Raw genomic sequence first — 13,992 nt, 5'->3', positions numbered from 1 at the left:
GAGGAGCCCCCTTGCCCCCTGGAGCGGGAGAGGCAGCAGCTCAGAGCCCCTTTCCTTCCGCACCCTGGACTAGTGGGGCGGCAGCTAGGGCCCCCCTGTGCAGGGCCCTCTGCTTGCGCCCCCCCCTCCCGGGAGCCGCTGTGGGGGCGGGGCCTGGCGTTTGCCCCGGCGAGGATTTGGGGAGCAAGTTCTTGGCAGAGCCACTCAGGTCCCGGTTTCAAGCTTTGCCTGGCAGCCAGGCTGGCTAGAAGGCTGTGGGCGGGGTTCTGCTTGAATCCCATGACTCCCGGAGCTGGGGCCATGGGCCTGCAGTCCCTGGGCCGCCGTCTGTCCCTGCTGGCACGTTGGTGCTGTTGCAGGCTCGGGGAGACGCGCCAGTCCTGGCTGAGCTTTCCTGCCCCGCCGCCTGCGCTGGGTGACAGCGGTCTCCTGACTCCGGCTTCGGGTGGTCCAAGTGCCAGGACCTAGGCCCCAGCTTGCTGTGTCTCTGCCGTGTGGGTGTCCTGGCTGAGGGGCGGGGGTTATCGGGGGAGCACCCTCCTGTCGCAGTGCTGGGGACGCCGGGGTTAGTAACTCGCTCGGGTGTGGAGAGTGCTGAAGTGATACTGGCGCAGGCCGGTCGTGTAGACCTGCTCTCACGAGCTATTAACGAAGAGAAGGGAGAGTTATTTACAAGGTTAAAACAGGAAACGTGCGCACACGCGAGTTACGGTCTCGCATTTCAGAAGGTGCTGTCAGCGTCTCTGATAAGCAGCGCTGGGTAACCCAGGCTGGGCAGCACGGGGGTGGGTGTCTCTTGCTTGGTGTGCAGGAGTCTTTCCCTCTCCGAGTCCATGCCAACGTTCCCTCTGATTTTTTCCACTTGTGCGGAATACATTTTGTGTGCACTGAGGCACATGTGGCTGTGCACCAGCACTAGAAACATGCTGCTGGCTCTGGGCACTCTAAGCAGCTGGGCAGCCTCCAGATCTCGCACTCAGCTTGCAGGGAGCTCGGGTCCACACCGCAGCAAAGCAGCCAGTTCCTTCTGGTCCGAGGCGTTAGTCACCCCCTCCCCAGAGTCCCAGCTGATGGGGGACGCGCTCCGGAACTAATCTTCTTGTGGGGGAGGGACGGACCCAGTCTTCGTTTCACGCTGGCCGTTTGGATTCAGGCCCTCCTGCTGGGCGGGAGGTGACACATGCTGTAGGAATCCAGCCTTCTGCGCTGGGCGAGGTGTTTTCCTGTTGGAGTGACTGAGTTGCACAACCAGCCTTGCGCAGGGGCAGAGCACAGGCTCCTGGCAGGCCAGGCTGACGTCAAGCGGGGAGTTGTACAGGCAGCATCCTGAAGCGATCCCCGAAGCTGAAGCACGTTCTTCTCTCTCTGTCTGTTTGACCTGAGCTAACCCGCAGGCGGGGGTCCGGCGCCGGTGTTCAGTGGGGCGCCGAGCCCTGGCATGAACTGGCATCTGGTTTGCCAGCGTCACAGGGGGGGCTTCAGAAGCTGCCTGGGTGTGGCCGCAGCTCCCCGCTGTGACCGTGCTGTTCCGTGCTTCACCTTTCCTTCCCTGTGCTTTAAACACGGCACCACAATGGCCTTTCCCCTCTCTCTTCCCTCCTGCCGCTGCCCAACTTCCTCGCAGCTCCGCACTCTGCTTTGCCTCGCCCCCTACGCTTCCTTCCTTGGCTGGCTCCGCACCCTCAGGCCCCACGAGATAGAGCGAGCGATTGTGGGTGGCCAAGACGAGCAAGGCTGCAGTTAAAACTGCCCTGGCCCAGCCAGCAGCCCCTGAATCAGCAGCATCTAGTCCTCCAGACCCACCCTGGGAAAAGAGCGACTCTTTGGCACGCCTGCAGCATGCTCCCCGGATGTGCCGGGCTGTGCTAGCTCTGCAGCAGCAAGCCAGGCTGCTTCTGCGCCTGAGAAGCTGGCCTTGGCCGGATAGCTGCTTCTCTGGCATGCCAAGGGTGTAAGAGTCCCGGTGAGGGCAGTGGCTGGACTGCTGGTGGAGAGTGCGCCGCAGGGCCCAGCTAAGCTGCCCACTGTGCAGTTGAGGGCTGGGAGCATCTTCATTTATTTCCAGTTGAAACTGAAAAGTTGTTTCCTTGGTCAAACGAGACAGTGAAGTCCAGCAGCCCTGCCCCAGAGGCTCAGCCAGACAACGCTTACAGAAACGGACTTCTATCCCCGCTAGCTCCTCCATCCTCGCCTCATCTCAAAAGATCTCCTGGCACTGGAAAAGGCTCAGGGAAGGGCAACAAAAATGATCCAGGGTTTGGAACGGGTGCCATATGGAGAGAGATTAAAAAGACCGGGACTTTTCAGTTTAGAAAAGAGGAAACTAAGGGGAGATAGGATAGAGGTCTGTAAAATCAGTTTCTCCACACCGGTCACGAATAAGGAAAAGTTATGTACTTGTTCCCATAACATAAGAACGAGGGGTCCCCAAATGAAATGAATAGGTAGCAGGTTTAAAACAAACCAAAGGAAGTTTTTCTTCACACAGCACATTGTCAACCTGTGGAACTCCTTGCCACAGGATGTTGTGACGACCAGGACATTAACAGGGTTCAAACAAGAACTTGATATATTCACGGAGGTTAGGTCCATCAATATGGATTAGCCAGGATGGGCAGGGATGGGGTCCCCAGCCTCTGTTTGTCTGAGGCTGGGAATGGGTGACAGAGGAGGGATCAGTTGGTGATTCCCTGTTCTGTTCACTGTCTCTGGGGCACCTGGCGCTGGCCCCTGTGGGCAGACAGGACACTGGGCTGGATGGACCTTTGCTCTGACCCCGTGTGGCCGTTGTGGTGATCTTAGCTGTGGGACCTATTTCCTCTGTCCTCTCCAGAAGCCTTATCAAAAGGATCCTTTTAGCGTGACCAGGAATTCAATTCCCAGCTATAGGGATCAAGGCAGGAAGTCAGCCCTGCCAGCCCCAACGACTGCTTTAACGCACAGTCCCTGCCCTCGCCTTTTCTCCGTCCTCGGCTCCCTCGCTTCTCCGTCCTTGGCCTGGCCGCACTCCAGCACTGGCGGTGCTGTCTGGAGCAGAGCCCTGATGGGCCAGGCTTGCACCGCATGGACTTTCTCCTCCCTGCTGACATTCCTCCTTCACCCGCCATCCGCTCCGTTTCCATCCTCCACGACGGCGCGGTGGCACTGGAGTCCCCTTTCTCTCCCAGACTCTCTTTGGGGGGTAGCGCTCTGTCCGCCCATTGTGCCTGCTGCCTCTCCGGTAGAACAGTTATTGGCACCCCAATGATTTCACTGCCTTCCTGTCTGGGAGACGGGCGAGCAGCCATCCCTCTGCTTTCACAGCTGATCACCACAACCGCTCCTTGTAGGCCCAGGCCTGTGCTCTGTTTTGTGAGGCGGATTTTCCCCCTAAGGTCTTTAAGAGGTTCCTAGACGCTGACTCATCCTCCGCCTGTTCTGTCTCTTCCTAAGGGTTTTGAAGAGGCCGGGGCCTGAGGAGGCTGAACTGCGCGTGTGAAGCAGGCTGTGTACTCTGAGCCACGTTCAGAGTTGAGGACAGGAGGCCAGCTTTGTGGGAGTGCTGACCTGTGCCCGGCTCAGCTCTGTGGAGGGCGCAGGCCTTCGCCTGGCTCGCGCAGTCAACAGCAGCTTCGTTCTAGGATGGGGCACGCCGGAAAGCGCCCACAGACCATGTCGCTGCCTGAGCACTTAGTAGTAACTTAGCATCACAGAATCCCAGGGCAGGCAGAGCCCTCAGGAGCCAAGTCCAGCCCCTGCCCAAAGCAGGACCAGCCCCAACTCCACCATCCCAGCCAGGGCTGTTTCGAGCCGAGATTTAAACCCCTCCCTAGGGGGACCCATCCCAGCGCTTCCCCACCCGCCTAGGGAAATCGCTTTAGTACTAAGGGCGCCCGCATGCGCAGGGGCGCACAGCTGCCAGGCGGCGTGCAGGAGCTGAGAACACGCTTCCTGGGCCCTGTTGACATGTGCACTGCCTCTGCTCCAGCTAGCACGAAGGTAGCCAGGGCTGCATGGGCAGCGGCTTTGCCTAGTTGCCTGTGAATGTGCCTAGGAGGCTGGGGGGGGCTTTGTACTTGGCCACTAGGCAGCGCTGCCACCACGCCGCTGTGTGTGGTGCCCTAGCTGAGCCTGTTGGCCTGTGCTGGACAGCGCGTTCCCAGCTGCAGACGTACCTCGAACAGCTCAAGAGCCAGGCACTTCCACGCCGCACGCGCCAGGAGCACCCGAGCCGCACGAGCCGAGATGGCAGGACTTAGGCAAGTCGTTCCTGATGCTGCTTTTGAAGAGGAACCTTGGCCGCAGCACCAGGGAGCTTGTCAATGCACCAGTGAGGTTGCCCGCTTGAAATACGGCAAAGGCTTGGATGTCGGTATTGACTAAGCCGCGTTGCGTGGCCTGGCTACCACAGACCGTGCCCACATGGACACAGCCTCGTGGGTGGGGGCAGCTGGCGTGTTCCCTTCTCTGTGCATATAGCCTGGGCATTGGGAAGTGGAGGTCTGATCACACTGGTCTGTTTCACCCGCAGGTTTTGTGGCAGTCTACAGGCCGGACGTACTGGGTGCATTGGCACATGGTGGAGATTATTGGCTCTGGAGAGCAGCCGGAAGAAGCAGCTGGCCAGGAAAAGGTCTCCAGTCTGGCCGAGAGCTTGAAGCTAAGCACAGGTGAGGCGCTGTCCGCTGTGCACATGTGCGCTCTGCCTATTGCGTGCCCACGTGGACACCAGTGCGCTGCGTGGGGCTGGCCAGGTGTCCTTGCCAGCACAGAGCGATTGACATTTCTGCTGGGGATGTTCCCGCGGAGAAAGTGGTGTGTGCTGACTGAGGGGCAACAGTTTGTCTGAACCGCCTGCTACTCCGGTTCCGGTGTCTTAAATTGAGCACCGCAAAATTGGGGCACCCAAAATATCGTCACTTTTGAAAATCTTCTAGTCCGACCTCTGCGCAGCTAACCCAGTCGTTCCTGCATCAGACCCAGTCACGTGCTGTGGAACTAGAATGCACCATTAGGCAGACATCCAGTCTCGACTTAGGGACCCCAAGGGTACATCTAGACAACATGCCTCTGGCGACAGAGCCATGTAGATTTGTTTACCCGGCACAGGGGAATGAAGCTAGTCTGGACGCTCCGCGGTCGACATCAAAGGCATTTGTCGACCTCCCCGGTAAACCTCATCCCACAAGGCATACTGGGGAGGTTGACAAATGCCTTTGATGTCGACCCCAGAGCGTCCAGACTAGCGCGCTGAACCGACAAACAGCTGGTCGGCAGAGCGCGGCAGCCATTTAAATTTAAATGAAGCCGCGATTATTTAAATCGCGGTTTCATTTCCCTATGCTGGGTAGCCTAATCTACATGCCTCTGTCGCCAGAGGCATGTAGTCTAGACACACCTCAAGTGGCAGAGTGAACTGCTTCAGAGGTCAGTCACCCTCTGTTAGAAAAGCATGCTTCTGTTTCCAGTTTGGGTTTTCCATCACTGGCCCTGGGATCTGTCTGTCTGTGCCTGAACGCCAGCTTGCATTGGCTGAAATCAAAACTGGTTTAGTTAAACAGCTACTAACCCCGGAACGTACGCGCTTATTTTGCTTCACAGGTGGTTTAATTCAGTTTAGCTAGTCAGGTTACTTTACCTGCAATAGCCCTGATTGAAACAGGAGTAAGCGTCTCCTCACAGCTTTGGCAAAGCTTTAAATACATTTGATTAAAATCACCTTTATCCTGTGCAGCTCTGCATGTAGACAGACAAGCTCTTCTGTTGCCGTGCTGGCTAGTGCTGATCACCTCTCCCTGTGTAGTAGGTACTTCTAGACAATGATTGGGTCTCCTTTTAGCCTGCCTTTCAATAGAACATCAGAACGGCCACACTGGGTCAGACCAAAGGCCCATCCAGCCCAGTGTCCTGTCTGCTGACAGTGGCCAATGCCAGATGCCCCAGATGGAGTGCACAGAACAGGGAATCATAGTGATCCCTCCTCTGTCACCCATTTATAGCTTCTGATGAACAGAGGCTAGGGACCCCATCTCTGCCCATCCTGCTAATAGCCAATGATGGACTTAACCTCCATGAATGTATCAGTTCGATTTTGAACCCTGGTCTTCACAACATCCTGTGTCAAGGAGTTCCACAGGTTGACTGCGTTGTGTGATGAAAAACCTCCGTTTGTTTAAACCTGCTACCTATTCATTTCATTTGGGGACCCCTAGTTCTTATGTAAGCTAAATAGACTAAGCTCTTTAAGAGTCTTGCATATTTCCAAGACTTTTCATCGTTTTGATAGCTCTCCTCTGATTTCCGTTTTTGCAATATTCTTTGTAAAGTGGATGCTGGAACTGGACATGGTAATGGTCCGGAGCATTTCAGGCCAGAAGGAGACCACTAGATCACCAGTCTGACACAAGCCAGCAACTTCTCCCAGTCTTGAGCGTGCCTAACACACCTGCCAGGAAGGGATCCCGTTTTGCAGAGAACTCCACTTCCATAGAGAGGGTGGCCCAGGGGTTGATCCCTCTCACTGTTACAAATCTGGGCCTTCGTGCTAATCTGAATTGGCCTGAATTCCGCCTTTCTCTGTTGGATTAAAGAGCCCGTTAGCTTGTGGTATGTTCAGCTTCCTGTTTGATCCGCTAACCAGACTGGGCTCTGCAAGACTGACTGAGGCAGTTCCTCCCAAGCCTCGGGGCGTTTTGGGGGCTCTCCTCTGACCCTCTCCGATTTTTCGACTTTTATTACCATCTGGACACTGGATTCCAGCATCGGTCTGAGCGGTGCTATATACGGGCTCAAATCAGGTCCCTGCTCCTATGCCCGCCTCCCCCCTTGATACCTCCTGGGTTGGCACTCACCCTTTTTGGCTCCGTGTTGCTCATGTTGTTAGTGGTCCACCCTAACTCCTAAATCCTTTTCAAAAAACCCAGCATTGTGGTCCCATAGGTAGCCCGAGCCGGCGTGCCCACACACAAGGAGGCGAGTTAGGGCTGTGTCGGCAGCCTTACCTCTGGCGTTGCCTCGCTCTGGAGGCCTTGGTTGTATAACTTGTTTCCAGGGAAGGGTTGTGTGTAAATTCCTAGGCTTGGAAATCTAGAGGAAAAGGCAGGCAGGCTGCTCATGCTAGTCAGTCTCCAAGGGAATGGCTTTGGTAAGTGCTTACTCAAAGATGGACAATAGTAATAAGCAGTCACAGTGTCGTCGCGCCTTGGAAGCCAGCTGGGGGCCAGGTATGTCTTGAGGGTTGCTACAGCAACTGAGACCGTACCTGTGTACTCAAGTGGTCCTGCTTCAGCCAAGCCAACAGTTGCATTGACAGTCGCCCCCGGTGCGGGTGCAGTTACACCGAGGTTGACAGGTTGACCCCACAAGGCTTATCCCCGCAGCCCACGTCGCTGTGTCCCCGCTAGGTCTTGTATCAGCCTGACTGCACTGGTAGGACTCACAGACGCAGCCAAGCCCCACGCGTTTCCTACGAGACTCTCCGAGCCCGGGACCTCACCCCCGTAACTACACGGCGTCTCTGGGCCTTGCTTTGGTTCACATGGGGGGGGGTGACAGGCTCCGTGGGCCCCTGGCTTCATGCTCCCGGAAAGGGCAAGGCCGCACCCTCAGCACCACCAGGTGTGTGGTGCTGCCCCACGGCACGGGATCTGAGGGGGCGGTGCCTGGGGGAGGGGTGGGGAGCACGCAGCCACGTGTGCTCTAGGCCCTGCAGCACCCTCCCAGGCCCAGCAGAATCTTGAACCCAGCCCGCCCTGTTCCAGGCCTGCCGGACGACGGGTTCGAGGATACGCTCGCTCTGTTTGCCCGAAGCTGGCAGCCAGGGGATCTGGAGGACAGGCCAAGAGCTGGCTTTGAATCTGGCCCCAGCTGCCCTCCCCTGGGGCGCTCGGGGCGGTGACAGGCTCTCTCCTTGCTCTGCCCCCGCAGTGAGCCAGACGTTTTACTGCAAGCCCCAGGGGGGGCTGTACTCCCTGCCCTACCTGACGGAGCGGGGCTGCGAGGAGGGCGGGGCCCTGAGCCGAGCCGAGTGGTGGGAGCTGCTCTTCTTCGTCAAGAAGCTAGAACCGCCCGAGCAGCGGGAGATCGTCCGCCTCGTCCAGCAGCACCAGGAGGAGCAGGTGGGGGAGGAGAGATGCCGGGGGGGCAGCAGGATGGGGGGAGGTGGCCGTGGCCGGGGGCCAGGATGAACGGGAGCAGGTGAAGGGGAGATGGCCGTGGGGGGCAGTGCTGGGCTGGGGTGCGGTGGGAAGGGAGGCTGAACGGGAGGGCAGGCAGGGCGCCGGGAGCAGGGGTTGGGCTGGAGCAGAGGGAGGGGGAGGAAAGAGGAGACCAGCTCTTGCTCATCCAGCCTGTTGGACTGTGTCTCTGCCTGGGGAGATGCTTCAGCAGCCACCGGCAGGTCTCCCTTAGGGCTCTGGGGCTGCTTCTGGCTGGGCCGGGGGTGTCCCCGTGGGGCTGGGCCGGTGCCATCAGGCGGGGCCGGGGGTGTCCCCGTGGGGCTGGGCCGGTGGGATCGGGCTGGGTTTGGGCCGGGGGTGTCCCCGTGGGGCTGGGCTGGGGCCGGGCGGGGCCGGGGGTGTCCCCGTCGGGCTGGGCCGGTGGGATCGGGTGGGGCCGGGGGTGTCCCCGTCGGGCTGGGCTGGGGCCGGGCGGGGCCGGGGGTGTCCCCGTCGGGCTGGGCCGGTGGGATCGGGCGGGGCCGGGGGTGTCCCCGTCGGGCTGGGCCGGTGGGATCGGGTGGGGCCGGGGGTGTCCCCGTCGGGCTGGGCTGGGGCCGGGCGGGGCCGGGGGTGTCCCCGTCGGGCTGGGCTGGGGGCCGGGCGGGGCCGGGGGTGTCCCCGTCGGGCTGGGCCGGTGGGATCGGGCGGGGCCGGGGGTGTCCCCGTCGGGCTGGGCCGGTGGGATCGGGCGGGGCCGGGGGTGTCCCCGTCGGGCTGGGCCGGTGGGATCGGGCGGGGCCGGGGGTGTCCCCGTCGGGCTGGGCTGGGGCCGGGCGGGGCCGGGGGTGTCCCCGTCGGGCTGGGCTAGGGCCGGGCGGGGCCAGGGGTGTCCCCGTCGGGCTGGGCCGGTGGGATCGGGCGGGGCCGGGGGTGTCCCCGTCGGGCTGGGCTAGGGCCGGGCGGGGCCGGGGGTGTCCCCGTCGGGCTGGGCTGGGGCCGGGCGGGGCCGGGGGTGTCCCCGTCGGGCTGGGCCGGTGGGATCGGGCGGGGCCGGGGGTGTCCCCGTCGGGCTGGGCCGGTGGGATCGGGTGGGGCCGGGGGTGTCCCCGTCGGGCTGGGCTGGGGCCGGGCGGGGCCGGGGGTGTCCCCGTCGGGCTGGGCCGGTGGGATCGGGCGGGGCCGGGGGTGTCCCCGTCGGGCTGGGCTGGTGGGATCGGGCGGGGCCGGGGGTGTCCCCGTCGGGCTGGGCCGGTGGGATCGGGCGGGGCCGGGGGTGTCCCCGTCGGGCTGGGCCGGTGGGATCGGGCGGGGCCGGGGGTGTCCCCGTCGGGCTGGGCTGGGGCCGGGCGGGGCCGGGGGTGTCCCCGTCGGGCTGGGCTAGGGCCGGGCGGGGCCAGGGGTGTCCCCGTCGGGCTGGGCCGGTGGGATCGGGCGGGGCCGGGGGTGTCCCCGTCGGGCTGGGCTAGGGCCGGGCGGGGCCGGGGGTGTCCCCGTCGGGCTGGGCTGGGGCCGGGCGGGGCCGGGGGTGTCCCCGTCGGGCTGGGCCGGTGGGATCGGGCGGGGCCGGGGGTGTCCCCGTCGGGCTGGGCCGGTGGGATCGGGTGGGGCCGGGGGTGTCCCCGTCGGGCTGGGCTGGGGCCGGGCGGGGCCGGGGGTGTCCCCGTCGGGCTGGGCCGGTGGGATCGGGCGGGGCCGGGGGTGTCCCCGTCGGGCTGGGCTGGTGGGATCGGGCGGGGCCGGGGGTGTCCCCGTCGGGCTGGGCCGGTGGGATCGGGCGGGGCCGGGGGTGTCCCCGTCGGGCTGGGCCGGTGGGATCGGGCGGGGCCGGGGGTGTCCCCGTCGGGCTGGGCTGGGGCCGGGCGGGGCCGGGGGTGTCCCCGTCGGGCTGGGCTAGGGCCGGGCGGGGCCAGGGGTGTCCCCGTCGGGCTGGGCCGGTGGGATCGGGCGGGGCCGGGGGTGTCCCCGTCGGGCTGGGCTAGGGCCGGGCGGGGCCGGGGGTGTCCCTGTCGGGCTGGGCCGGTGGGATCGGGCGGGGCCGGGGTCCTAGCCCGGCCCTGCGGCTCCCCGAGGACTGAGCCCAGCCCTGGGTTTCCAGCTGGCGGCGCTGGAGGAGGAGGCGCTGATCCAGCTGTCGGTCCCGGCGGAGCTGGCCCAGAAAGTGCTGCAGGTGCTGAGCCAGCAGAGCCAGGGCTCCACCCTAAGTGACCTGTGCAGCTCCCACGTCTACACCAAGTACTTCCTGCACGCGGGGGGGGCGCAGCCGGGCGGGCGGGGGCGGGACGCAGCCTCCTCGGAGAGCCCCCCCTCCCTGGCGTCCAAGAAACCCAAGAAAGAGCCTCCCGCCGCCAGCGTGCCGGCCCCCGCCCCGGCCCCCCCGGAGAAATCCGACTGGCAGCTGTTCAGCGAGCTGCTGCGGGCAGAGGGGCTGCCCTGCCCCGAGATGCAGGAGGAGAAAGCCAAGGGTACGTGTGGGGTGGGGCGGGGGGCACACGCTGTCACTGCGGGGCGCCGGGCCGGGCAGAGCCGGTGATGGGCTCGGGTGACCCGTGGGCCTGGCAGCACAGCGGGGAGGGGGAAAGAGGGGCGCTCTGTGGGGGACCTGTGGGGCTGAGCGGGGGGGAAGAGGGGTGATCACTGGGGGACCCGAGGGGCTGGCAGCATGGCGGGGAGGGGCGGAAGAGGGCCGGTCTGTGGGGACCCGTGGGGCTGGCCTGGAGGGGCGGAAGAGGGCCGGTCTGTGGGGACCCGTGGGGCTGGCGGGGCGGGCGGCCGGGGGGATGGTCTGTGGGGACCCGTGGGGCTGGCGGGGCGGGCGGCCGGGGGGATGGTCTGTGGGGATCCCTGGGGCTGGCGGGACGGGCGGCCGGGGGGATGGTCTGTGGGGACCCCTGGGGCTGGCGGGGCGGGCGGCCGGGGGGATGGTCTGTGGGGACCCGTGGGGCTGGCGGGGCGGGCGGCCGGGGGGATGGTCTGTGGGGACCCGTGGGGCTGGCGGGGCGGGCGGCCGGGGGGATGGTCTGTGGGGACCCGTGGGGCTGGCGGGGCGGGCGGCCGGGGGGATGGTCTGTGGGGACCCGTGGGGCTGGCGGGGCGGGCGGCCGGGGGGATGGTCTGTGGGGACCCGTGGGGCTGGCGGGGCGGGCGGCCGGGGGGATGGTCTGTGGGGACCCGGGGGGATGGTCTGTGGGGACCCGTGGGGCTGGTGGGGCGGGCGGCCGGGGGGATGGTCTGTGGGGACCCGTGGGGCTGGCGGGGCGGGCGGCCGGGGGGATGGTCTGTGGGGACCCGTGGGGCTGGCGGGGCGGGCGGCCGGGGGGATGGTCTGTGGGGACCCGTGGGGCTGGCGGGGCGGGCGGCCGGGGGGATGGTCTGTGGGGACCCGTGGGGCTGGCGGGGCGGGCGGCCGGGGGGATGGTCTGTGGGGACCCGTGGGGCTGGCGGGACGGGCGGCCGGGGGGATGGTCTGTGGGGACCCGTGGGGCTGGCGGGGCGGGCGGCCGGGGGATGGTCTGTGGGGACCCGTGGGGCTGGCGGGGCGGGTGGCCGGGGGGATGGTCTGTGGGGACCCGGGGGGATGGTCTGTGGGGACCCGTGGGGCTGGCGGGGCGGGCGGCCGGGGGGATGGTCTGTGGAGACCCGTGGGGCTGGCGGGGCGGGCGGCCGGGGGGATGGTCTGTGGGGACCCGGGGGGATGGTCTGTGGGGACCCGTGGGGCTGGCGGGGGCGGGCGGCCGGGGGGATGGTCTGTGGGGACCCGTGGGGCTGGCGGGGCGGGCGGCCGGGGGGATGGTCTGTGGGGACCCGTGGGGCTGGCGGGGCGGGCGGCCGGGGGGATGGTCTGTGGGGACCCGTGGGGCTGGTGGGGCGGCGGCCGGGGGGATGGTCTGTGGGGACCCGTGGGGCTGGCGGGGCGGGCGGCCGGGGGGATGGTCTGTGGGGACCCGTGGGGCTGGCGGGGCGGGCGGCCGGGGGATGGTCTGTGGGGACCCGTGGGGCTGGCGGGGCGGCGGCCGGGGGGATGGTCTGTGGGGACCCGTGGGGCTGGCGGGGCGGGCGGCCGGGGGAATGGTCTGTGGGGACCCGTGGGGCTGGCGGGGCGGGCGGCCGGGGGGATGGTCTGTGGGGACCCGTGGGGCTGGCGGGGCGGGCGGCCGGGGGGATGGTCTGTGGGGACCCGTGGGGCTGGCGGGGCGGGCGGCCGGGGGGATGGTCTGTGGGGACCCGTGGGGCTGGCGGGGCGGGCGGCCGGGGGGATGGTCTGTGGGGACCCGTGGGGCGGGCGGCCGGGGGCGGGGCAGCCCGGTGCTGCTGGTGACGGGTGCGTCGCCCGCCCAGTGCTGAGCAGCACGTGAAGGGCGCGGGCCAAGAAGAGCTCCCTGGAGCGGGTGGCCGAGGCGGCCGAGCTGGTCCAGAAGTCCAGCTCCGAGGTGGGGCTGCAGTCGGCCGGGCTCCGCTTCATCATCAAGACCCTGGAGGAGGAGGCCGGGCGAGAGCGGCAGGTCATCAAGCCCGAGGGCGGAGTCCCCATCAGGTCAGTCCCCCGGTCGGGGGGGGCCCGGCTGCTGGTCAGAAGCCTCACGAGCAACCCCCCCCCCCCCCCGACACCCCTGCAATCCCCGGGCCCCAGGAGGCCCCCGGCCTCACACACAGGTGAGGGGTTTCGAGCCCATCCCACCTTCCCCGGACGAGTTCTGTCCGCTCCCCAGAAAGCAGCCCCAGGCCCCAGGTCCATGACACTCTGGCTCTCACCCACAAACCACTGACCAGTCCTTTCGAATCTACCCTCTAAAGGTTTGTTATTGACGAAAGAAAAGCCTGAGAGAGGTTGGTAAAGTCTCAGCCGTTACATGCAGCGAATCCCCCAGTTCTCAGCGCAGGCTCTAGCAGAGCTGTTCTGACTGCTGGCGTAGAAGTCCTCGGTGCACATCCTACGTCAGGATGGGTCCCCAGTTCTTCCCGGCTCCTCGATCCCTGCTCTCTTGCCTCTGGGACGAAGAGCTGAGCTGAGCACCAAGATGGAGTCGGCCACATGGCCTATTTATACCCCCCTGGCTGCTTCCAAGCCGGAGAGAGTCACGTGGTCTCTGGCCAGGCACCTACATTCCTTCCCAGGTGGGTCTCTGGTGCCTGAGACCTCTTGTCCCTGGAGCCTCGCTAATTAGCGTGGCCATAGGCTGAGCCCAGCGCTCACCCACATGCAGAGAAACTCCCAGTCTCCGTCCAGAGAACACGTGTCCAGCTCCACACACACGTTCCACAGAGATGTGAAGAGCAGATACAGGACCAGTAGACAGTGGGCGTTTGACCCCTCACACGGCCCCCCTGATGCCCACTTTTGGGGCAGCCCCCCAGGGCGCAGCAGTGACCTGGCTGCTCCCGTTAACGTCCAGTGACGTGACACCCGCCTGCCCGCGCGGCGCCCACAGGGAGAAGCTGGTGAAGATGCTGGTGGAGCTGCTGACCAACCAGGTGAAGGAGAAGCTGCTGGTGGTGCTGGCGCTGCGCCTGCTCTGCGCGCTGATGGCCAAGTACGACTGGCGCGTGCCCTTCGCCACCGAGGGCGGGGTGCGGGCCGTGCTGGCCTGCATGCAGGAGTACGCCCGCTCCGCGCTGGTCCAGCAGGCCGGCCTGGCGGTGAGTCGCCCGCGGCCCTGGGCCGGAGCTGGGGCCCCGCGGGGGGAGGGGCGGGGCCCCGCGGGGGGAGGGGCGGGGACGGGGCGGGGCCCCGCGGGGGGAGGGGCGGGGACAGGACGGGGCCCCGCGGGGGGAGGGACGGGGCGGGGCCCTGCGGAGGGAGGGGCGGGGATGGGGACGAGACGGGGCCCCGCGGGGGGAGGGGCGGGGATGGGGACGA

The 13,992-nt window shown here is 65.8% G+C and overlaps 1 protein-coding gene across 1 annotated transcript in view; it reads left to right on the top strand.

Annotated features, from left to right (window-relative positions):
* The window catches only part of LOC102453533 (cullin-9-like), a gene marked incomplete at its 3' end in the record, with an annotated part of 36,859 nt that overhangs the window by 4,291 nt on the left and 18,576 nt on the right, over positions 1–13,992 (top strand). Inside the window, 5 exon segments of the mRNA XM_075914471.1 lie at positions 4,511–4,649; positions 7,906–8,096; positions 10,234–10,600; positions 12,474–12,669; positions 13,565–13,772. Of these exon segments, the coding sequence (XP_075770586.1) occupies positions 4,511–4,649; positions 7,906–8,096; positions 10,234–10,600; positions 12,474–12,669; positions 13,565–13,772 (1,101 nt within the window).

Source organism: Pelodiscus sinensis, unplaced genomic scaffold, assembly GCF_049634645.1.
Source record: "Pelodiscus sinensis isolate JC-2024 unplaced genomic scaffold, ASM4963464v1 ctg212, whole genome shotgun sequence".
Lineage (NCBI taxonomy): Eukaryota > Metazoa > Chordata > Testudines > Trionychidae > Pelodiscus > Pelodiscus sinensis.
Note: the sequence above shows the minus strand (reverse complement) of the source record. Positions and strands in the feature narration are given on the sequence as shown.